Genomic DNA, 26,149 nt, shown 5'->3' with positions numbered 1-26,149 from the left:
TTTCTATGTTAGAAAGTATATTATAAGTATATAACACTCCTCAGTAAGTCACACCTATCGATAGCACACCTATACCAGTCCTTAAAAGGACTTTTGTGGCCCTATTAGCTAGCGTTTTGTGTCCCTAACAGTCTGTCCCTGCTGCACACGGCAACCTCTCCCTACACTGGCAAAACACAGGATGTAAAATAGCAGCCAGATCAGGTTTATTTATAAGGTAGGGGGTACGTCCATGTGCTGAAACGTCTCAATTGGCTGTCCTGTACCACCTGATGAATGTGTCATGGGTCAAAGTTCTTCACAATGTTAAAGAATATGGCGGCCGTGAATATCGCCATATGTTCGTATGTTTGGCAAATCGTGAATGCGCAAAGTTTGCCACGAAATGACCGCCGGAAAAACCGCAAGGCCATCTCTATCCCTGACTAAGACTGAGTCAAACACGCGTCATGGGTTACTATATAGCACCCGATGACGCGTTCCGGCCAGTCAATCACTGTAATGCCAGTAACCAATATGGCTATGGCATTACAGTGAGGGCAGTACTTACCTGCACGTTTTTTGGTTGCGTAGAAGCCAAGAAACGTGTGGGGAGGAGACTCAAGCATTGCACTCGAGAACATGTGGTATTCGGCTGAATACCGCCATGTGCCGAGCATCAAGATCAACACTAATGATGACAACACCAGAGTCCACAAGAGGGCTGGAGAGTACCTACATGTGCTTCCATCATGCGTAGTATGGGGACACACAGGACCAACATGAGGTTTCATGGTGTGGGGAACCATTAGTTACCATGGCCATTCCCATCTGGTATTCTTGGAAGTAACACTGACCAGCCTTTGGTATGTTAAGGGCATTGTAGAACCAGTCCTGCTGCCATTCTGACTAAGTTGTGAGACGAGATATTCCAAGAACATAATGCCCACCACACACTGCCTGCGCTACACAACGTGCTCTTCAGGGTATCTAGAAGATCCTTTGGCCAGCTCAATAGTCAGATCTCTCCCCCATCAAGAATATCTGGGAATCTGGACAATATCTCGATGGAGAACATTTGGATAATATCGTGATGGGGTTGCGTATCACCCATGTATAGCATCTTGGCTAAACTGTGGTTCACAATTGAAGGAGCTTGGAATGACATTCCCCAAGGGGATATACGGCATCTGTATGACCATTACCATGCCAGAATGGTAGCCCCTGTATTTCAACAAGGGGAAATGTATTAATGTGACCCTGCTGCAGAATCTTAAATAAAGGGTACATCATCTTGGTTGTGTGACCATTGATGGAGGCCCACCAGCAGTTTTTTACTTTTTCACTCTCAGCTCAATCGCATTGTTTTCCGGCTTTTCGTTTTCATTTTCTTCTACAGTATACAGTATATAAAAATATTTTTATGACATATACACAGAAATGTGCACTCAGTTAAGACATTTCACCCGTTTGTTCATACTGCTTTCTCTTGATCTTCTCCATTTACAGTATGCGGTGTTCATTTATTTTATGCTCTGGGTGTTTGTTTAATGAGTTGCCTCATGGCAACATATTGTAATTGTCTGCTGTAAAGGATATGCTGCAGGATGTATAGATATTCGCTGTCAAACATGTCAGCTTTGTTCTCTAGTGTATTAGGAACATCTGGATATAAATTATGGGGTGGTAAAAGGAATGTCTTCACCGGCTGTGTAAGAATAATCTATAGGGCCACACAAGTGTTAGAACTGAATCCTCAGTGCCCTAACATACTGTACGTTAGCGCATCTTTCCAACTTTCTCCATCCTCCTTTGCTTCTTTGTATTATGGGATTTCATGACCTCCCATTTGTCTGCTGTTCTGTTACTTGTTGTGCTAGTTTGATCCTGCTCTGTCCGCATCTATGATCTTGGATTCTGATTTAACTCTTAGATTTTTTTCTTCCTGTCCTCCGTACTCGACACTTGGCTTTGTTTGGAATTTACTCTTTACCTATTTGCTCCACGAGTCAGTGACTACTCTGCAGACAGAACCTGAGCACTTTCCCGTAGCAAAGACTAAATCTCTGTATAGAAAATAACGGTTAAAAAATAGTGTTGGGCGAGCATGCTCGGGCGAACACTAATTTTACTCGAGCATCGCGATGCTTGGCATATCGCGGTGTTCGGCCGAATACCGCGTGTACTCGAGTGCGATGCTCAAGTATCCTCCCCGCACATTTGTTAGCTGCTACACAGCCAATAAACGTCCAGCCATGTTGGCTACTGGAATTACAGTGATTAGCTGGCCGGAACGCGTCATCGGGTGCTATATAGCACCCGATGACACGGGTTCAGCTCAGTCTTAGGTAGAGCTGTGCTGAAGAAGGGACAGATAGTGTAGGAAGTGAAATAGGAATATTTTAGTTTTTATACTTTTATAGACCCAAAAGTCCTTTTAAAGGGAACCTGTCACCCAAAAATCGCCTATTAAGCTGTTTACAGTACCTTATAGTGCTGTATAGTCGTTTCCTGATGCACTTTTTGTTAGTTTTGCAGCATGTATGCTCAGTCAGAAATCGATGTTATATTCAGCTGCTGCCCCGTGCTTCAAGTCAGGCTTGAAGTCACGGGGGCAGCGGCCTCGGCGTCTTACATGGCCCTCTCCCCGCCCCCTGCCTCTGTGACTGACAGCCGAAATCCGATTCCGGGACCGCGCTCAACGGCCGCATGCGCAGTAAAGGGCGGCAGGAGCGCGGTCCCGGCTGCCGCGCGTACTACGCGCCGTCTTACTTTCGCCGCACTGCGCATGCGCCCGACATCCTGTATCAAACGCGCCCGCGCCCAGATGCCGGGCGCGGGCGCGTTTGATACAGGATGTCGGGCGCATGCGCAGTGCGGCGAAAGTAAGACGGCGCGTAGTACGCGCGGCAGCCGGGACCGCGCTCCTGCCGCCCTTTACTGCGCATGCGGCCGTTGAGCGCGGTCCCGGAATCGGATTTCGGCTGTCAGGCACAGAGGCAGGGGGCGGGGAGAGGGCCATGTAAGACGCCGAGGCCGCTGCCCCCGTGACTTCAAGCCTGACTTGAAGCACGGGGCAGCAGCTGAATATAACATCGATTTCTGACTGAGCATACATGCTGCAAAACTAACAAAAAGTGCATCAGGAAACGACTATACAGCACTATAAGGTACTGTAAACAGCTTAATAGGCGATTTTTGGGTGACAGGTTCCCTTTAAGGACTATTGTGTGGCAGCAATATATATTTTTAGTGCAACCTGCACAAAATTGCTAAAACTTGTTAGAGACCCAAAACTCCTTTTAAAGACTATAGTTGTATCTGGCAGCAATATATATTTTTAGCGTAACCTGCGCAAATAGCTTGCAATTGTTTGGCTGCTGCAGACAGCGACATTATCTGCGCTACATCTCCTATGTAACGTGTGTGCAGCCTAAAAATATCTGTGGCATCCAGTGTACTTTTTCCGTAGACTGTGTCCTCTGCGGACAGTTACATTACCTGCGCTACATCTCCTGTATCCACATCTTAAATATTAGTGACATTAATACAGTGTAATTTTTTATTAGGGGGTGGTGACAGCGACATTACTTGCGCTATATCTCCTGTATAACGTTTGTGCATCCTAAATATCAGTGACATTCATTCAGTGTAATTTTTTATTAGGCGGTGGTGACAGCGACATTACTTGCGCTATACCTCCTGTTTAACGTATGCGCATCCTAAAAATATCTGTGACATTCTGTGTACTTTATTTGCGCATACACTTACAAAACCTGTGGTACTGTACGTGTGACATACTTGCAAGCAGATATACCATTTAATATGCGCAAGGGGAGCAGTAAGGGATTGGGAAGTGGCCGTGCTGCTGATGGTGCATGCAGAGGCTGTGGCCCCTTGCCGCGGTGAAACTGTGCCTGCTGCCAGAGCACAAGAAACACACTCATCCACGTTACCTAGCTTCATGTTCCAGTTTGCACGGCGGCGCAGGACACCACTCTTGAAATCAGACCATTGCGACCAGGTGGTTGGTTGGATTGCAGCAGATAATGCTTCCAGTCGGTTAAAGGGTTTCTACCACTTGCTGTGGACACATTTCGTTTTCAGACACTAGCGATCCGCTAGTGTCTGATGTACCATACAAGCCAAGTATTATATTCCTCCGTTCCGCCGTTTTCCTTAAAAAAGCACTTTTATAGTTATGCAAATGAGCCTCTAGGTGCTATGTGGGCGTCTTTTCAGCACCTAGAGGCTCCGTCTACCTTCATAAACTGCCGCCCAGCTCCTCGCTCCAGCACGCCCATCTCCTAGCGAAATCGATCCTCCCCCTGCTTCTGAGACGAACGGCACAGGCGCGAGATTTCGGACACCAGAAGAAGGGGGAGGATCGATTTCACTAGGAGATGGGCGTGCTGGAGCGAGGAGCTGGGCGGCAGTTTATGAAGGTAGGCGGAGCCTCTAGGTGCTGAAAAGACACCCACATAGCACCTAGAGGCTCATTTGCATAAATATAAAAGTGCTTTTTTAAAGAAAACGACGGAACGGAGGAATATAATACTTGGCTTGTATGGTACATCAGACACTAGCGGATCGCTAGTGTCTGAAAACGAAATGTGTCCACAGCAAGTGGTAGAAACCTTTTAAGCACCACCCTGTCTTCCACAAAGTCCAGTCTCATTAGCCAAGAGTCTCCTCAACCCAATCCTCACCCTGATCCTCCTTCCACCTACCATGGAGAGTCTCAGCAAACAAGTGATCCCACACTCGGATTTTCCGAGGAGCTGTTATCATCGCCATTCTTTAATTTGGGCCTCTCGCCAAGCCCGCTTGAAGAGGGACATGAGGAGATCTTGTGCCCTGATTCCCAAACTCTGGAGTATCTACAGTCAGAAGAAGATGATGGTGAGGAATGGCAATTAGTGTTTCACGAGGTGGATGATGATGATGAGACACAGTTGCCAATAAGTCAACCGCAATTAGTGTCACAAGAGGTTGATGATGAGACACAGTTGTCAATAACTGAGATTGTTGTTAGGTCAACAAGTCAGGAGGATGACCAGAGTGAGGAAGTGGAAGAGGAGGTGGTGGACGATGAAGTCACTGAGCCAACCTGGGAAGGTGGAAAGCCAAGCGAGGACAGCAGTACAGAGGGGGATGGATCTGCAGCACCGGAACAGGCTGGAAGAAGCAGTGGGGTGGCAAAAGGGAGAAGGCGGGCCACACCAAACAGGCCCGCAACTGTTTCACGGAGCACTCCCTTGCGGAAAGCTCCTATGCTAAGGGGTAGGTGTTTCGCAGTATGGCATTTTTTTTAGGAAAGTGTGGACGACAAAAGAATAGTAGTTTGCAACCTGTGCTGTACCAAAATGAGCCGGGGTGTGAACACTTACAACCTCACCACCACCAGCATGATCCGCCACATGGCATCCAAGCACCATAATAAGTGGGACGAACGCCTGGGTCCACAATCTGTGTCTGTGGGTCACACCACTGCCTCCTCTTCCCCTGTGTTACGTGCTGGCCAATCCCCTGTCGAAGGCGCAGGCCCGGATGCCTTCCGCCCTGCACCTGGACCTTTGCAAGCACCATCAGCGACCATATCCACTTCCGTGTCCCAGCGCAGCGTCCAAATTTCCTTACCCCCGGCTTTTGAATGCAAACATGTGTCCTGTAGCATCACACGTGCCCTGACCAATGCAGTTACTGGGAAGTTCCACTTAACCACGGACACATGGACAAGTTCATTCGGCCAGGGACGCTACAGTTCCCTGATGGCACACTGGGTGAACGTAGTGGAGGCCAGGAGAAAGTCGTACCCTGGGATTGCACAGGTGCTACTGACGCCAAGGATTGCAGGCCCTGCGTCGATCAGGGTTTCGGCCAGCACCTACATTAGTGGCTCCAACCCCCACTTCTCCTTTTCCGCCTCCTCTTCCACTTCCACCTTTGAATTATCTGCGTGCTGGACGATTAAGTCACTGACCCAACCTGGGAAGGTGAGAAGCCGAGCGAGGACAGCAGTACAGAGGGGAAGGAATCTGCAGCACTGCAACAGGCTGGAAGAGGCAGTGGGGTGGCAAAAGGTAGAAGGCGGGCCACAACAAACAGGCCCACAACTGTTCCCCGGAGCACCCCCTTGCGGCAATCTCCCTTGCCAAGGGGTAGGTGTTCCGCAGTCTGGCGCTTTTTTGAGGAAAGTGCGGATGATAAAAGAATTGTCATTTGTAACCTGTGCCGTACCAAAATGAGCAGGGGCGTGAAGACTAGCAACCTCACCAAAACCAGCATGATCTGCCACATGGCATCAAAGCACCCTAATAGGTCGGACAAACGCCTGGGTCCACAACCAGTGTCTGTAGGTCACACCACTTCCTCCTCTTCCCCTGTGTTACGTGCTGGCCAATCCCCTGTCCAAGACGCAGGCCTGGATGCCTTCCACCATGCACCTGGACCTTCACAAGCACCATCAGCTAGCACATCCACTTCTGTGTCCCAGTGCATCGTACAGATGTCTATACCCCAGGCCTTTGAACGAAAGCGCAAATACCCAGCCACAGACCCACAGACCATAGCACTAAATGCGCACCTTTCCAAATTGCTGGCCCTGGAAATGTTGTCATTTAGGCTTGTGGACAATGAGGCTGATGGCGGCGGCTGTCCCGCTGTACTTTGTCCCCAGCCGCCACTAATTTTCACGGTGTGCCATGGCCGCCTGACACGAGCATGTGTTCCGTAACATCACCCGTGCCCTGACCAATAAAGTTATTGGGAAGGTCCACTTAACCACGGACACATGGACAAGTGCATTTGGCCAGGAACGCTACATTTCCCTGACAGCACACTGGGTGATCGTTGTGGAGGCCGGGAGCAAATCGTAACATGGGATGGCACAGGTGCTACCAACGCTAAGGATTGCGGGTCCTACTTCCATCAAGGTTTCCGCCACATATGTTAGTGGCTGCAACCCCCCCCTTCTCCTCCTCCGCCTCGTTCTCAACTTCCACCTCTGAATTATCATCTTGCAGCACCAGTCAGCCATCATTCAGTAGCTGGAAGCAGTGTAGCACTGCAGTGGGAAAGCGGCAACAGGTCGTGCCTAAACTTATCTGCTTAGGTGACAAACAGCACACCGCCGCAGAGCTGTGGCAGTGGATAAGGGACCAGACTGAACTGTGGCTCTCGCCACTCAACCTACAACCAGGCATGGTTGTGTCTGATCATGGCCGTAACTTGGTGGCAGCTTTGGAGCTCAGCAAGCTCACACACATACCATGCCTAGCCCATGTGTTTAACCTAGTGGTTCAGTAGTTTCTCAAAACCTACCCCAATTTGCCTGAGCTACTGGTAAAGGTGCACCGTTTGTGTGCCCATTTCCGCTAGTTATCAACAGCTTCGGCTGGTCTGGCAACGCTGCAGCAACCTTGCAATTGCCAGCTCAACTACTGTTGTGCGACTTGTGCACGCCCTGGAACTCGACGTTCCACATGTTGGCCAGGCTTTGTGAGCAGCAGAGGGCAGAAGTGGAATACCAGCTGCGCTAGATCGCGCAGGGCAAGGGAGCGCATCGGAGCATCTCAGGGGTCTGCCCTGGGTGAAAATATGGGTATGTTTCAGCTCTGAACCTGGACAACCCCTTTAAGTGTGGTAGCTGAAATAAAAACCAGCCTTGGATTAGGTACCACCCAGGGCAAAGCAAGAGACAGGGCAAAAATCTCAGAAAGCATGACAGGTGTAAAAAAGATGTGCAGAAAGAAGTTCTTTGAAAAATTGCTGTCTTACAAGGAGCACTTAGTCTCCAAAGCCACGTCTCAAGGAGTTTAAAGTCTTATAGCGCCTGGACACATCCTTGATCACCTGCATAATAAGAAAATATCCACATTCCGCAGTGCACATTGTGGAAGCATATATTGCAAGTGTCGTAACTTGTAAAAAAAAAAAAAGTGTATAGCATAGTCTAACATTGGTGTCCGCCCTATGGTTCCATTGCAGAAATAGAAGTGTTATCCAAGATTCAGCTACAGAAGTGCAGTGTGATAAGTTGGGCTTTTCCTATTAACCAGCTTAAAGGGCACTTGTGTTAAATCTAACAGTCCATGCATGCTGAGAACTGTAATATACTTGAACTTAAATTGTTAGTAAAGAACTGTTCTACTGCACAACTACCTGATTATTGCCTCCTCCACTGCTGCAGGGGACCCTGCCTTGCACCTAACAATTCATCACCATCAAGGGCACCCCAATCCACCATCGGTCAGAAGAATTACCAAAGACAGGCTGTGCCCGAAGGGAAGAAAGATGCACCTTTCCCATCACTGCACTGCCCAGGGGTGAGTCAGAGTAAGTACCAACTACAACCACCATCCTGGCTACTATCACTCTTCTCCTCTGCTCTCTTCTCCTGGACTCTGTGCACTAGTGTTGAGCGCGAATATTCGAATTGCAAATTTTTTTCTCGAATATGGCAATTTCGAGATTTCGCGAATATTTAGAATATCGTTCTATATATTCGCGAAATCGAATATTCTTTTTTTTTTTTTTTTTATTATTATATTTTTTTCTTTCCCACTTCCCTAAAGTTGTTCTTACCTGTCCTTTGGATTCCTGGCTTCCTGGCTGCTCCAGTCAGTGGCGTTTTCAACTTACTGCTATATTCCATATTAGCTAAATTACAATCTAATCTATATGTGTATTTTACGAAAGTCGAAATTGCGATGCGAGTAATATAACACAAAATAATCGCATGAAGATTTCAACTTAACACTGCTATATTCCATATTCTAGCCTAATATGGAATATAGCTGTGCTAAGTTAGCACTGCTATATTCCATATTAGGCTAGAATATGGAATATAGCAGTGCTAAGTTGAAATCTTCATGCGATTATTTCGTGTTATATTACTCGCATCGCAATTTCGACTTTTGCAAATGTTCTTAATATTGGTCTAACTTCGTCTTTTAGAATATTCGTAATATTCTGAAAGACGAAGTTAGAGCAATATTACGAATATTCTAAAAGACGAAGTTAGAGCAATATTACGAATATTCTAAAAGACGAAGTTAGAGCAATATTACAAAATTTCGTAAAATACACATAGATTGTATTTAAGCTAATATACTGCTCTAGTAATATTTTTTAATAGTGTACATATTTTACAAAACTTAAGTTCAGAAGAGGCAAAAAAAAATTTGAGGAAAAAAAAGGGATTATAACACTATATTAGCTAAATTACAATCTATATGTGTATTTTACGAAATTTCGTAATATTGCTCTAACTTCTTCTTTTAGAATATTCGTAATATTCTAAGAGACGAAGTTAGAGCAATATTACGAAATTTCGTAAAATACACATATTAGCCTAGCAATAGTCAATTAGCATAGGAACGTTGCCTTATACTATCAAGATAAATAATCGCAATACGCGAAAAATAAATCGCATATTATTTGCGATAATTGGAATAATTACGAATATTCGATTTCGACTAATATGACACGAATATTCATTCGAATATTCGCGAAATATCGCGAAATCGAATATGGCACCTCCCGCTCATCACTACTGTGCACATGCTACACATAGTTCTACCACACAAGCAGCAGAAAGTATGAGACCATTGTGCAAGCAGCTTCAGCAAGTCAAAGGGGGGAACTGTTCAGAAGGATTGCAAACGGAGGGGTAAACTAGATCTTGTACCAGGTTTTACCTACTAACCACAACATGCTATCGGATACTATGACTTTACACAAGGTAGGATCTGTATGTTTTATAAAAGTGAGATATGTATCTAAAGAAACAGCAACTACAGGTGCAACAAAATACCATCATATGGCCACATTCCCCTTCTGCTGTTCTCTTATTGTCACGGCCATGGCTATGACCGTGACTCTTCAACCGCATGTGTTTGTCAGCGGTTTGGTTTTGTTGTCAATCACAGGTGAGGGCAGTGGTATTTGCCTCACCTGTGGTTGCCGCTGACAACGCTAGTTATGTGGCAGCTTTCCTGCTGTGCATGCGGTTGCACCTAGCAACCTCTATGTTAGGTGTCTGTGTGTGTATGCATTGTGTTTGTATGTCTGGTGTGCACTTGGTGTTGTTTGGTGCGCACGGACATCTTCCTTTCACTGTGGCTGTCCGTGGCAACGTTTGGTTATTAGTGTACATGTGGTGGCATTGTCCCGGCCTTTCGGCTGACTCCCAGGACACGGTTGCCACCCATGTCGTTGCCTGCGGCAACAGCCACAGTGTGTTCGTGTTTTGGACACTTCCCTTTTAAGTGGTATTTTCCCTTCTCTGGTGCTGGAAGGGTTAACTCCCTTCCCAGTGTGTGTGTTGTGTCACTGGGTGTGTCCGACTGTGGGGTGTGGCTTCTTGGCCTATATAGCCTTGGTGTTTGGCATGGCTCAGTAGGTTGCTTCAGTCATGCTTGGCTGGAGCAGCCTCCTGTGCATATGACCTGCCAGTGAGAGCCACCCCTGTGGTCATAAAGAGAATGTCACTTTATGTTTTATGTCATGTTGTATGTGATGTCCATGTGATGTACTGTTGGGACCTTTGTTCGTTTGGTTTGTGCAGCTAATGGTTCTGGATTATGTGTGTGCTCTGGGATCCAGTCAGCAAGGCTGTGGCAGGTTGGTGGAACTCCTTAGTTCACCTGCCATTTCCATTAGTCTGTTTCGGTTCCCCTTTTTCCCAGCAGCTTGGCCATTGAGACTCCTGCTCCTCCGTACCTTGGAGGAGTAGGTCGTCTTACCCAGCTCCTAGCTCAGGGATCTGCGGAGGGTAAGTCAGGGCTCCGAGGTTCCTGCGCATGGGTCCTCCTACCTTAAGGGTCGGCCCATGCAGGTAGGAGTTAGGGTCAGGTTAGGGATGCTTGAGGAGGTGACCTGCTCCCTATCCTGTTCTCCTGGCCGAGCAGCCACAACATCATCGGGCATCGCACGGCTGAGGGTTTTCCCCATCCTCAGCCGTGACACTTATGTAGTGTGAGAGCCTTTGCGACGCCCTAGGTGCCTGAGCCCAAGTGAAAAATTCAACAGCCTGTAAATTTCCAGTGGGGCCACTTGAGTTGCAAAGAACCCATCTGTTTCTATAACTCTAATACAGGACAATGGTAATAGCCGACCACCTCGTCAGTGGAGCACCGACCCCATTGTTCTGTCAGGTGTGTTGTATATATTGTTGATATGCCACAAATGTAACCTCGGGGAATAGTAAAGTCTGATCCTCTGGCCCTTGGACCAGAAAAGGTTGTGCACTCCTGGTGTATAGGGAGGCCAGCCATGAGATGCTGTAGGTAGCTCACATACCTGTCAAGCTGCACCAAGTACATTAATTATTTATTTATTTATTTTTACAAAAAGAAAAAGAACAGAAATGTTTTATAAATATTATAATATTACTCCCAATTATTATCATTCATTATTATTTTTATAGTATTCTTTTACTATGCTTATAGCAGTATTTGCTTACTGACTATTGAATATACAGAACACAAGGCTTTGTACTAATCTCCCTTTTAATGTCAAGTACAGAATATTTTTTGGTTTAGGCAGTGCAGGATTAATCAAGGCGGTTTCTTAGATGTGATGTTCGCTCTTCTTGCTGCCTATATTATACTTGCATTTCACTGCTGAATGCCGAATGTGGGGGGAAGGGGCTGGTGAGGAGGGAGCTATTCCTCATCACTGTCAGACCTGTGCCAATGAGGTTTGATTCCTTTTGGCCTCGGTAGTGTTCAAATGAATTACAGATCTTAAGATCTGCCAGAAAGCACCTTGTATCACATAGCTGTTACTACAGCTGCTCTACAGGGAGCTGGAGGGTCACTCCTAATCTCTTCTGCTTGAGAGGAGACACATCAGGAATCTAGCAGTGAATTGTTATTGAATCTTTGATTTGTAACTTTTACACCTCAGTATTCTCCATTCATTCAAGAAGAAGAAGTTGGAAGTAATTTTGCTGGCAAGGACAAGGCATCACTTTGTGCTCAGCTCTGGAGAACATCTCAAGAAGTTGACTTCACTTTGGATTCCTGGACATGGAGCGGTAGGAGGTCAGTTTTGCCGTTGATACTGTTCATTCGTAAATTTTTAGTTGGCATCTTTCTGGATTTTAGTGCCATGAGAGATTTAGTTGGTTGGGAATGAAGATTTGATTGCACGTATTTAGCAGGATTATGTAGCTTGTATTGGTAAGGGTAAGCACAAGATTTGGAGTAACATCTACACCTATCACATCTAGCATCTAAGTATTATTAAATATAATCTAATATCTGGGGTAATAGACCTCAAATAACATTCAGCATTACAGATATAATATTCAGGATTATAGGCACACTATAGTTAAATATCCAGCATCATAGCTCCCTATAAAAATCCATCATTAAAGACCTAAAATATTACCTAGACTTATAGACCTAAAATGTTACCCAGCCTTATAGACCTAAAATGTTACCCAGCCTTATACAGGTGAAACTCGAAAATTAAGAATATTGTGCAAAAGTCCATTTATTTCAGTAATGCAAATTATTGCAAAGGAATTGCATTAATGCAGCTTAAAATTAGAATTTTGTGAAAAGGTTCAATATTCTAGGCTTACAGTGTCACACTCTAGTCAGCTAATTAATCCATACCCCCTGAGCAAAGGGGACCTCAAAATTGTGACTTTGGGGTTTCATAAGTTGTAAGCCATAATCATCCAAATTATAACAAATAAAGGCTTGAAATATCTCGCTTTGCATGTAATGAGTCTCATATGTTAGTTTCACCTTTTAAGTTGCATTACTGAAATAAATGAACTTTGCACAATATTCAATTTTTTTTCGAGTTTCACCTGTAGATCTAGGACAATTTCCAAAATCATACACCTAATAGAACATTTTTCGGTGTAGACCTAACATAACATCCAGGGCTGTACACCTAATGTAATATACCTTGTGTAATATCCAGCATTATAGACTTCATACAATATCCAGCCTTCTATAGGAGTTCCAAAAATGTTATTTAATATTTTTTGAAGTCCCATAGCTGCAAAAGGAGAGTGCACCACATAGATGGCCACCTCTACATTCATCACTATGGGATTTCCAGAACTAGCCGAGCCAGTGCTGTGCACACTCCTTTACTTTGGGGTGGCCAATTCTGGAGATAGGTGCGGGACCCACACCTATCTGACAATGGCGGCATATCCTAGCGATATGCCACCAATGTCTGAAATGGGAATACCTCTTCTGACATGTCTATATTAGTAACTACTTGCATTCCCCAATAGTCATAACAAATCTGGAGCATCTATTCTTATGATTGTATGTTGTGCCTGTGAATGTTCCTATATTATTCCCAATATGAGCTTATGGAAGCATTACCAGCAGTCTGCAATAAAAAAGTCCAATTGGGTGTTACCAGCTAGGGGGGTGTGTCCCTGCGCAGTCTGACTCTGGCAGCACTGATTGGATAATGTCAGGGGCACAGCCCAAATCCATAACGCCCAGTTGGATCTTCATTGTAGACTGCTGGCAATTCATTCACAAGCTTCTAGTAGGAATAACAGAAGAACAGTACAACATAGGTTCATAAGAGTAGATGCTGCAGATTTGTTTTTATATGGGGAAAGCAAGTTATTAGACACGTCAGAAGAGGCTCTAGGTGCTGTGTAACCAACAACTCCCTAATCTACTGTCATAGAGATGGTACAGAGCTGAGTTTGTCAGTGCAGCAGAGATAAACTTGCCTTTTCAGCCTGCTCAATGGAATATCGGGTGTTTTTTTACATTATCCTAACCAATAGGTATGCCATAGCCTGCAGTTCTGTAGTTACCCTTTGTCTGCTCCTGTCTCCCATCACCCAGGACACGTCTCACCAGTCCCCCCACTGGCTAGGCTCCTGAGCCATCATAAACTCTGTTAAATGACAGAATCAGCTCTTCTACATAAGTCGTTCCTTTTACTCAAACCCTGCAGATGCTGTCAGTAGCCAGTACACTGCCAGCGTTTAGGGCAGCCTGTGTAGCCTGCAGGCGGTGCTGACACTGGTTTTATGTCATGTTACGACAGCCTGTCCTGCTGGTGGCTGACACAGGACAATTTTACATCCCTGCTTGCTATTATAGGATGGCCGCTGCTTGGAAATGGAGCATTGCTAACAGTTAATATAATGTTGAAGAATTGTCATTTATGTAATTTCCTAATAAACTCGAGTTTATGACGCGGCTGCTACCCGGAGCTTCACGTTATGGTCTGTCTGATGCTGACATTAAAGGAATAGCTCCAAAATCTATAGAGGGTATAGGGACGTGCTGGTGGCTCAAGATCTAGTCTACATTTCATATAGTGTTGAGCGAAGTTCTATAAAATGCAATTTGGCTTCTTCACCGAATAAAAAATTCCTTTGTGACGAATTACTTCAACACAAAGCGCATTGTATCCCTTAGATGCCGCAGTCATCGCTGATGGCGGCATCTGACTTTAATATTTAAGTCGATAATAAAAAAAATTATAAATAAAATCATACTTACGCCATCCGTTTGAGGCACGGAGAGACCGCCACCACCATCTTGATTGGAGATCCAGTGCGAAATCTTGCACGGCCCGTGATGATGTCATCATGTCGGGTGACGTGGTGGCGTCATATGTCACCGTGCATGGTATTGGTGGTGCGCTCTTCGCACTCAAATGGATAAGGTAAGTATGATTTTTTTTCTTTTTTATCCCATTTAAGGGAAAAATCGATTCGTAACCACGAAGCACAAGGAATATCGGCTTCGCTGCAAATCGAATTTGCCCTGAAATTCAGATCGAAGTCCACTTCACGCACATCGATTGGATCTATTCGCTCTATTTTATTTGCTTTGCACTAACCTTTGCTTTATGGTTCAGTGCCTGTTAGGCTGGGGCTACATGGCGATCTACCCGTTTTGTGACCAAAGATCGCTGAGTTGTGCAGCCATTGAACTGAATGGGGTCTCAGAGTCTGCTTTTTAAGGCGCGATCATTCTGCAACCTCATTCAGTTCAATGGAACAATGGTGGCAAAGTGGCAGAGCCAAGATGGCCATGTAACCCCAGCTATTTGCAATCTTCCAGAAAACCTATGTCTTTTGTGTCTGCAAAGCAACACATGGAAGCTGGCTAGACAGGCTTACAACCATGAAAAACTCTTAGGGTGCCTGCATATGGTTCAGATGAAATCCACAAAAAAAACTGCACAGAAGAAATGTACATAAATCTGCCCTATTTATTGCGGTTTTAGTTAATTTTTTGTTCAGTTTTTATGCAGTTGTGGATTTTCATGCACTTTTTCTGTTTATTTTAAAGGGGTTATCCAGCAATTTTTATTGATGACCTATCCTCAAGATGGTTCATCAATCTAGATCGGCCAGGGTCCAACACTCGGTCACATGGCCTAGTTGCATCTCAACCCCATTGAAGTGAATGGGGCTGAGTTGCAATACCAAGCACAGCCACTATACAATGCACGGCGCTGTGCTTGGTGAGCTGCTGGAGCGTGTTGCACTTCACAGAGCTTCTGTGAGTGCGGCGGCTCTTTGTAATAGCCTATCGGCGGGGGTGCCGGACTCGCCGATCTGATAATGTTGACCTATTAAGAGGAACGGTCATCATTATCAACACCTGGATAACCCCTTTAACATCCCCACTGAAGTCTATGGGAAAACCACTCTACAGAAGAATCACATGAACAATTGACATGCTGCGGATTTTAAAATCAGGTTAGTTTCCGCACCTACGAAAAAAAAAGCAAAGTGTACATGAGAATTTGTCAAATCTCATTCACTTTGCCGATACTGTATTAGGCCTCATGCACACGACTGTTGTTGTGTTCCGTTCCGCAAAATGGGGTTCCGTTGTTCCGTTTCCGTTTTTGTTTCCGTGTGTCTTCCTTTATTTTTGGAGGATCACCAGACATGAAGGAAAGTAAAAAAAAGTGTAAGTCAAGTTTGCCATGCAAATGATAGGAAGAAAACGGACGCGGATGCGCGGACGTGGATGACAATCTTGTGTGCCTCCATGTTATTTCCCGGTCCCATTGACTCGAATGGGTCCGCGAACCATTTTCCGTGAAAAAAATAGGACAGGTTATATTTTTTTGACGGACTGGAACCACGGATCATGGACGCGGATGACAAACGGCGCATTAGCCGAGTTTTCAACTGACCCATTGAAAGTCAATGGGTCCGCAGAAAATCATGAAAAACGGAACAACGGACACGGAATGAAACAACGATCGTGTGCATGAGGCCTAAGGCCTCGTTCACACTTCAGTGTTTGGTCAGTGATTTCCATCAGTGATTTGTGAGCCAAAACCAGAAGTGGAGCCTCCACAGACATGAGGTAGAAGGGAAAGATCTGCTCCTGTTCTGTGTTTAGATTGTACCTGGTTTTGGCTCACAAATCACTGATGGAAATCACTGACTAAACACTGAAGTGTGAACGAGGCCTAAGACTATAGTTTTTCCGCATGAAATCTGAGTCAGAAAAATGCTTGCAGATCTTCCACAGGGATTTCAATTGGGAATCTGCCTGTTAATTCAAACATTGCTTTTTTTCTGTGCATGGTTTTAAAAACCGAACCGCAGAAAAAAGAAGAGACCTATCAATTCTTGACACGGATTCCGCAGGCCATCGGCCTCAAGATCTCCCATTGAAATAAGCAGGAATCAAAATCCACGTCAAAAACGCAGCAGGATAAAACGCATCCCGAAATAACCTGATGTGGATTCAGCACAGAACGTGCCCTGTGTGAACATACGCTTAGGTGACCTGCACAGGGGTGCAAATAGAAAATCCTTACTGCTATCAAATGAATAGAGCATTTCAAATGAAGTATTACAGCAGCGCCCCCTGCTGTTTATCCTTCTAGTCCACCTTCCCCTGCATGCAGTGGTGGGCTAACATGCTCAGTAGCTTCCCTTCCCCTCGGTATTGGCATAGTGAAGCTGTCTAGACACCTTGTATTCCTGCCTGCACACTTCTACATTCATAGATCTGTATATAGCTATATCTCTCTCTGGACAGTGAAAACAGTAATTGCATACCGCGCTGTGGTGCTGGCTGTGCGGTACTATTTTTTTATGCTTGCTGCAATGCACTCCGTGGGTTGGAGGTACTTGAAGAGATGCTGCCCACCCACAGAAAGAGAGGTACTCTAGATAATTTGGATAGAAAAAGCACAAAAAAGCTAAAAATCACACTGGACAGCATTTATTTTTATTTTTTTATGTACAATAGTTAAAATAATGGGGTGCATCACTCACACACACAAAGAACCAAATGTACTTGTACTTTGTAGTCATACAAAACTCCGTTTAAAGGTTATGTATTAAAACCAAAGCTTTTAAGGTTTTATGGGATAGCTTGCTGATTTTAGATGGAAGAAACAGAAAAATCCTGCACTTTACACTCTACAGTGAGGATTTCCCACTGACAACAATGGATTCTGAGTGGGTTCCACATGGACTTCAGCACAGAATATTCTTCAAAATTCGCTGTTGCATATTGTATATGGAATTGCTTTATGTTACTTTGAGTATTTGCTGAATAACATACAGTGAAGCCTCTTTAAAGGGAACCTGTCACCAGTTTTATGGTGTCCTAACTAAGGGCAACATAAATAAGTGACTGATTCTCTTAGCAAAATGCTGGGTCACTTTCTTTAATTGACCCAGTCAATCTGCCAACATCTTGTATTGAAAAGCTCCAGCTGATAATGATGAGTCATGAATATTCATGAGCTCCTGACTCTCCCCGCCCACCTGCTGCTGAATGACAGTTATTTTCCATATGAATCAGCAGCAGGTGGGCGGGGGAGTGGCTATATCTCTGAATTAAAAATACGCTGGACTCAATGACATCACGCCGGACTCAAATCAGCTCATTAGCATGCGCCATGCAGCTTCTTTGTGTGTATATTATGAGGTAACCATCTGTCACACCAGTAAGTGAATACATATAAGGCACTTTTTAGTAGTTAATGATTGTATATAATTAGTTAGATTATAATCAAATATCCACATGACAGGTTCCCTTTAAAGCTACTTTCACACTAGCATTTCTATTTTCCGGTATTGAGATCCGTCATAGGGTCTTAATACAGAAAAAAAAAAAAAACACTTCCGTTTTGTCCCCATTCATTCTCAATGGAGACAAAATGTAACTGAACAGAACGTAATGCTCCAAAATGCATTCCGTTCCATTCTCATACCGGAGAACAAACCACAGCATGCTTTCCGTCCTGGGATGCGGAGCAAGACGTATCTGTCATGACCCACAATGCAAGTCAATGGGTACGGATCCATTTTCTCTGACACAATCTGACACAATAGGAAACGGATCCTTCCCCTATTGACTTTCAATGGAGTTCGTGACGGATCCGTCTTGGCTATGTTAAAGATAATACAACCAGATCTGTTCAGAACGGATGGAGACGGTTGTATTATGAGTAACGGAAGCGTTTTTGCGGAACCCTGCCGGATCCAGCAAAAACGCTAGTGTAAAAGTAGTCTAAGACAACCACCTAAAATTGCATTGAAAAGTGGTCTTCTGGGCAGTGGTCTTCTCAAAAAAGATGGTTAGTTTGTATAATGTATGGTGGAACCAAAAATCTGGCACACAATATTTTTTCTGTACAAGGTGGTGGTCGTATTCACAGAGAAGAAGTTTGACTGTAATTTCAGTCTAGTAAAAGATGGAAACCGTTCTCGTATCGACTTTAGATGTCATTATATTGGTCTATATTATACAATTTTTATAAGAGATGTTAATCTTTTTTTTTTTCTTTAGGTAACCATTGGATGAACCTCTTCTTTAAAATGATGTAGCAAAGAAAGATTTTGTACCTCAAAGCTTATCCATCCTTGTGAACATGGAAAATCAAAATTTCACTGAACAAAATAGCTCAAACCTCCAAGACATGGAATGGCATAGCGTGGAGTATCAAGTGGTCACCATTTTCATGATGGTTGTTATCTGTGGACTTGGTATTGTTGGCAACATCATGGTGGTTCTGGTGGTTCTTAGGACTAAGCACATGAGGACTCCTACCAACTGTTATCTTGTGAGCCTTGCCATAGCTGATCTAATGGTCTTGGTGGCAGCAGGACTTCCCAACATCACCGATAGCGTCTATAGCTCTTGGGTCTATGGATATATGGGATGTCTGTGCATTACTTACCTTCAGTATTTGGGCATTAATGCTTCATCTTGTTCTATCACTGCTTTCACCATTGAAAGATACCTTGCGATCTGCCATCCTATCAAAGCTCAGTTTTTATGCACTATTTCTAGAGCAAAGAAGATCATTGTGTTTGTTTGGGTCTTCACGTCACTCTACTGTATGATGTGGTTTTTTCTACTTGATCTCAACACAATCATCTACAGAGATGCTACTGTCGTGACCTGTGGCTATAGAGTCAACCGCAGTTACTATTCTCCGATCTATTTGATTGACTTTGGTATATTTTATGCTGTACCAATGACATTAGCCACAGTGCTTTATGGACTTATTGCAAGAATTCTGTTTCTAAACCCCCTACCATCTGATCCAAAGGAAAACTCAAAGACCTGGAGAAATGGCTCGACTCATCAGAAGAAGGTTTACAACTCCAAAATGTCCAGTAGGTGTTCTAATAACACAATATCCTCCAGAAGACAGGTAAATGGTTTTAATTCATGATATATATATATATATACTCTAGCAAAAGGACCCGGGTTATATATTTTATCTATTTCATTTAATGTTTGTGTGTGTCGTTAAAAGATATCAAAAGTATCCCCCATAACTGTGACCTCTACAGCACCCCTCCCCCTCCACAGCCCCCCACCCCTTAACACTGACCCCCCACAGTGCCCCACCTCCTTAAAATGGGATCTTCACAGCAGCGCCATCCCTTAACTGTGACCTTCACAGCAGCCTGCCCCTTTAACAGTGAGTTTCACAGCACCCCAATGCCTTGACATTGTCCGCCTCAGGGGTCTGCCCCCTTAACAGTGACCTATACAGCACCCCATCCCTTTACACTGACCTCCATAGGGGGACTGTCCCCTTATCTGTGACCTCCACTGTTCCCTGCCCCCTTAACAGAGACTCCACAGCACCCGTCCCCTTAACAGTGACCTCCACAGTACCATTCTCTCTTAACAGTGACCTTACAGTACCCTGCCCCCTTAACAGTGACCTCTGCAGTGCCCACCCCTTTAACAGTGACCTCCACAGCGGCCTGCCCCCTTAACAGTACCATCCAAAGTGAACCATCCCCTTTAACAGTGACCTCCACAGCACCCTGCCCCTTTAAGGCTAGGGCTACACGATGACATGTGTCACGTGACATTTTGTCGCATCAATGTCGCACAACAATTTTTATAATGATAGGCTATGGTGTCGCACTGCGACATGCGACATGCTGAGACTGCAAGATGGATTTTTTGGTGACTTTCGCGTCACAGTCGCAGCATGTCGCATGTCGCAGTGCAACACCATAGACTATCATTGATGTCGCACTACAATTTTTATAATGACAGTCTATGGTGCTGCACTGCGACATGCTGCAACTGTGACACGAAAGTCACCAAAAAATCCATCTTGCAGTCTCAGCATGTCGCATGTCGCAGTGCGACACCATAGCCTATCATTATAAAAATTGTAGTGCGACATCAATATCGCATTGTAGTTGTGCCCTAAGTGTCGACCAACACATGTTGTCCTGTAGCCCTAGCCTAAAGGGGACCCACAGCAGTGAAGAAAAATGGCTGGGTTGTTATGGAAACCTGGAGTAAAACTGTGTGTATGTGGAGACTAAGAGCCTGAGAGCTTCTATTGGCTGATAAGGGACACGTGACCGTGTGTATGGCAGTTGGGATATGAATAGAAAGAATTGCAGGCTTGTATTGGCTAATGCAGGTCATATTTTGGGAATATCTCAGGATCGGTCCAGTCGTTTGGTTGCGCATAAAGAACAGACAGAAACTAATTTTTATAATATAAGAGACTAGCAAAAGTACCCGGCTTCGCATGGGTATATTTCATTTATTTCATTTTGTGTTTCATTGTGTCGTATAAAGATATCAATAGTTTCCCCCATAACAGTGACCTCTATAGTACCCGTCCCTTTAACAATGACTTTCACAGTGCCCACCACTGCATGTAGCAGTGTAGTTGTGCCGTCATACGTCATATGACTGAATATTTAAGGACCTGCGAACTGCTAAAACCTGTTATCAGTTGTTATGGAAACCTGGAGTAGGACCTGCGAGCTTCTATTGGCTAATAAGGAACATGTGACCGTGTAAATGGCAGTTCGGATTTAAGTGAAAGGCTTGCTGGCTTCTATTGGCTAATGCAGGTCATTTTGGGGGAATATCTCAGGAAACGGTAAGTCCTAGAAAGCTGAAACCGGGTCTAAAACCTTCCTGGACACCTGATGTACCTGTGTGCCAAATTTGGTGAAGATCGGTCCAGCTGTTTGGGCGCGCATAAAGAACGTCTAGACAGACAGACATCTAGACAGACAGAAATTCATTTTTATATATATATATATAAGAGATAAAAGTGCAGTTTTCAGTGAAATGGTGCATTATATAGACATAAAAGAGGTATCATTTTAAACAGCATTATCAATCCTACCAGGCAGACTGACACATGCTCTTTAAAGGTTCATGCACTCTGTTCCTCTTCCTAAAGTTAAGAACCATGTCCTTTGTTTTACTAATGTTAAGGCATCATGCACACTACCATGCTGTTTTTTGCGGTCCGCAAACCGCGGATCCGCAAAAAACGGAAGCCACATGTGTGCCTTCCGCAATTTGCGGAACGGAACGGTTGGCCCATTGTAGAAATGCCTATTCTTATCTGCAAAATGGACAAGAATAGGACATGCTATATTTTTTTTGCGGGGCCACGGAACGGTGCAACGGATGCGGACAGCTGTCCGCATCTTTTGCAAACCCATTGAAGTGAACGGGTCCACACCCGAGCCGCAAAAAATGCGGCTCGGATGCTGACCACAAAAACGATCATGTGCATGAGACCTAAGTGAGAGGTTGTTGTTAGTGCAGCTACTCTGTAGCTTGCGAAAGACCTGTGTGTCGAAACGTTGCTGTATTTTTCGGTGTGATTAAACACTAAGTTTTGATTCAAGACTAAGAGTGCCGTGACTTTCCTGAAGTTTTCTCTACTCTGTAAGAAGCTTCACTTGCTCTCTATACGGTCCTTCATCATTGTGGGTAATATTGCTGATTGTTGTTATATCGTGATGATGCTATTGGAGATATATTTTGCAGTGCAGTCATAGGTATCCAGTGGCAGAGAGGACAAAGCCTTTTGGGCATCCTATGCTAAGTGTGAGAGAGGGTGAGGTATGGTCACAATCCTAACAGACTGCTGTGTGCAGGTGAGGAAGTCCATTATCCAGTTACACAATGACCAGACTAAATGACCATCCAGGTCTCATACATCCTAGTCATTATAGTTTCATGCTGGTTGGATGTTTAAAAAAAAATGATAAGCACTGGATCCTTATGTCACCCTTAATGACTGGCGGTAGCCTTCTTGTGCTCTAAAATGTTCCCTCTGGACCACATTGGCCCAAGTCGAGGTGTCAACGTCCCCTGGCACTGTCAAGGTGTCACCACGTGTTGCTACTCTCTAGAAGAAATGGTAAGGCGTGGTGCACCCAGTAGGAAATAGGTCCAGAGAGTCAAGGTCTACAGTAAACCAGGGTGCTTCTTTACTGGAGGAACTCAAGTGCAAAACAATATAGGCAAGGCATAGGGCTGGCTTCTCCAGTCTCCTCCCTGGCATAAGAATGGTTTGATGCTAAGGAAAGGCCCGAGCAAGCTGTCCCTCTCTCTTAGAATGCTGGTACCCTGAACAAAGGCTGGAGGCCCAGGGTCTGTAGCAAAGTATCCCCTTTGGTATCTTCTTCTGGTCATCTATACTGTCTGGCAGAGTCTCCTCTTCTAAACACTGATCCCTAACTGTAGAACACTAGGGGCTCTGATTGCTCTCCTTATATACAATTTGTGGCTGAACTAGAACCTTCTAGTGGGAGGGGTGGAATGGAGAAGCACTTACAGCCGGGTCCCTGCTGCATACGCTGGCATCGTTGAAAACACAGTTGCCGGCGTATTAACTCCTTGTATGCCGCTGTGAAAGCTGACCCTTGCATGCAGAGGGTTTGTGGAGGGTACAGATGCACTCCGCATCTCCATCGGGTCCCCACGCTGCAGTGGCGGGGACCCAATGGCAGAGAGGGCAAGCCCTATGCCTTCCTACGGAAGCCTGTGAGATCCAGCCCTTAGGCTGGGTCTCACAAGCAGGCTGTCAGCATAAGGTTGTATTGTAATGCATTGCAGAGGGGATTAGACCCCAGAGGTTGAAGTCCCATAGTGGGACAAAAAAAAAAAGTTAAAACAAGTGTTTTTCATAATAAATTTCAAGTAAAAAAAAATAATCAAAAATAAAAGACATAAAATTGTGGGGAAAAAAAGAGACATATTGGGTATTGCCACGTCCGTAACAACCGGCTCTATAAAAATAGCACATGATCCAACCCCTCACCTGAACGTCGTAGAAAAAAAAAATGTGTTAAAACAACCATTTTTTGTCACCTTACATCACAAAAAGTGCAACATCAAGTGATCAAAAAGGCGTATGCCACCCAAAATAGTAACAATCAAACCATCACAAAAAATGAGCCCCTACATAAAACAATTGGGCAAAACATAAAAAAAATGGCTCTCAGAAAAAAATATTATTTTTTTTTTGGTCTCAAAAATGCTTTTATTGTGTTAAAAGTGAGAAAATTAAAGAAAGTTGACATATTAGGTATTGCCGTGTCCGTAACAACCAGGTCTATTAAAATATCACATGACCTAGGTGAACACTGTAAAAAAAAATATTTTTAAAAACGGTGTCAAAGAAGCCATTTTTGGTCACCTTACCTCACAAAAAGTGTAATACCAAGCGATCAAAAAGTCATACACAACCCAAAATAGTACCAATCAAGCCGTCATATCATCCCACAAAAAATGAGCCTCTATATAAGACAGTTGCCCAAAAAATAAAAAATAAATATGGCTTTCAGAATATGGAAACACTAAAAAATCATTTTTTTTCAAAAATGCTTTTTTATGTAAAACTGAAACAAACAACCAAAAATATTAGTCATATTTGGTATTGTCACGTCAGTAACAACCTGCTCTATAAAAATAGCACATGCTCTAACCTGTCAGATGAACATTTTAAAAAATCTGAAAATAAAAATGGTGCCAAAATATAGAGCAACTAAAAATATAGAGTAACCCTAAAATAGTACCAACAAAACTGCCACCTTATCCTGTAGTTTCCAAAATGTGGTCACAAGGGGTCTTCAAATATGACTTGGCAACTTAAAATTATCCCAGTGAAATCTTCCCTCCAAAAACCATATGGCGTTCCTTTCCTTCTGCGCCCTGCTGTGTGCCCATACAGCAGTTTACGACCAGATATGGGGTGTTTCTGTAAACTACAGAATGAGGGTAATAAATATATTGAGTTTTGATTGGCTGACCCTTGATTTGTTACTGGAAAAAATGGTTAAAAGGGTTAACAAAGTTTGAATACCTTGCGGGGTGTAGTTTCTAAAATGGGGCCATTTATGGGTGGTTTCTATTATGTAAGGCCCACAAAGTGACTTCAGACCTGAACTGGTCCTTAAAAATTGGGTTTAGGAAATTTTCTTAAAAATTTTAAGATTTGCTTCTAAAATTCTAAGCCTTCTAACGTCCCAAAAAAAAGAAAATGTAATTTACAAAATGATCCAAAAATGATGTAGACATATGGGAAATGTAAAGTATTAACTGTTATTACTATAACTATCTGTTTTAAAAGCAGAGAAATTAAAATTTTGAAAATTGCAAATTTTTCTATATTTTTGGTAAATTTTGTATTTTTTATAAATAAAAATGAAATATTTTGACTCAAATTTACCACTGTTATGAAGTACAATATGTGACGATAAAACAATCTCAGAATGGCTGGGTAAGTAAAAGAGTTTTAAAGTTATTACCACTTAAAGTGACACTTGTGGTCGGGGATACACCTGGAACGGAATGCTAATTAGTAGTTACCTAAAATGGTTTGATTTGTGCCGTAACCGCAATGTTGTAGGGATGACTGAAGGAGGCCATCCCCTGGTGTGACAATGAAATGGAGGGTGGGAAGGGTGGGTGTGCTGAACAGACGTAGGATGTAGGGGAGGGAGGAACGACCCTAAATAGCGGGGCAGAGCCTCTCCCGCAAATACAGGCCAATAAATCTGCCTTATAACTTGTGGTCGGGGCTACACCTGGAACGGAATGCTAATTAGTAGTTACCTAAAACGGTTTGATTTGTGCTGTAACCGCAACGTTGTAGGGATGACTGAAGGAGGCCAAAAAGGAACGACATGTAATCAGAACACTTTATTACAATTCGCACTTACAGTACAGGTTCTGAAAGGCAAGAGACATCTCAACGTTCGGGTGAGGTATGTATCTGGTATAACAGGAGGACTGTCACCACCCTAATTTCCTGATGACGTGAGCAGGAACTTGGTTCTTGGATGCTGCGGAATACGAAAGGAGTGGCCAGAGACAGATGCTGGGTCTATACCTAGGTTGGTCACCAGGGAACGGATATGAGAAACAAATTGGGGTGGTGTACTGCGCTGCATTGAATGGCAACAGTGGACTATGGGGTGGTGTACTGTCAAGACTTTTTAACTGATGTAGCACTTGAACAGGGCACCAGCAGTGGGTGGTAGGGTAGTAAGTGATCTGGGTAGGTGGGCCTGACTGTGATGTCTTGGTGGACGTGAGTGAGAGAATGAAGCTATCTCTATTGGCCTTCAGTTGACCGACAGTCAAATACCTGTGGCTATTACGGGCTGAGGTAAACTCTCCTGGTCTCAGGAAGCCATAGTAAGCCAGGTGTATGGCTGCTTTGATCACTAGACTCTGTTGGGCGCCAAAAGGGCTATTGTCTAACATGTCAGATAACTGACGAAATGTTTGGCCGGTGATGGCCAGATGGCCCGGACGTATATTTTGACTGCATTTATCAAGACCCCTGAGAGTAGCCTTAACTACATTAATGGAGAACAGTGAGGGAGCTTCTGGTGGACTCGTGGCTCGGAAATTCTGTA

The 26,149-nt window shown here is 44.1% G+C and overlaps 1 protein-coding gene across 1 annotated transcript in view; it reads left to right on the top strand.

Moving 5' to 3' along the window:
* The first annotated feature begins 18,852 nt into the window (after nt 1-18,852).
* Nucleotides 18,853-26,149, top strand: part of TRHR (thyrotropin releasing hormone receptor) — a 35,353-nt gene continuing 28,056 nt past the window's right edge. The window contains exon 1 of the mRNA XM_044295281.1: nt 18,853-19,641. Within this exon, the coding sequence (XP_044151216.1) occupies nt 18,853-19,641 (789 nt within the window). The remainder of the gene's footprint in view (nt 19,642-26,149) is intronic.

The sequence above is a fragment of the Bufo gargarizans genome, chromosome 5, assembly GCF_014858855.1.
Source record: "Bufo gargarizans isolate SCDJY-AF-19 chromosome 5, ASM1485885v1, whole genome shotgun sequence".
NCBI lineage: Eukaryota > Metazoa > Chordata > Amphibia > Anura > Bufonidae > Bufo > Bufo gargarizans.
This window is presented reverse-complemented; position numbering and strand designations above follow the sequence as displayed.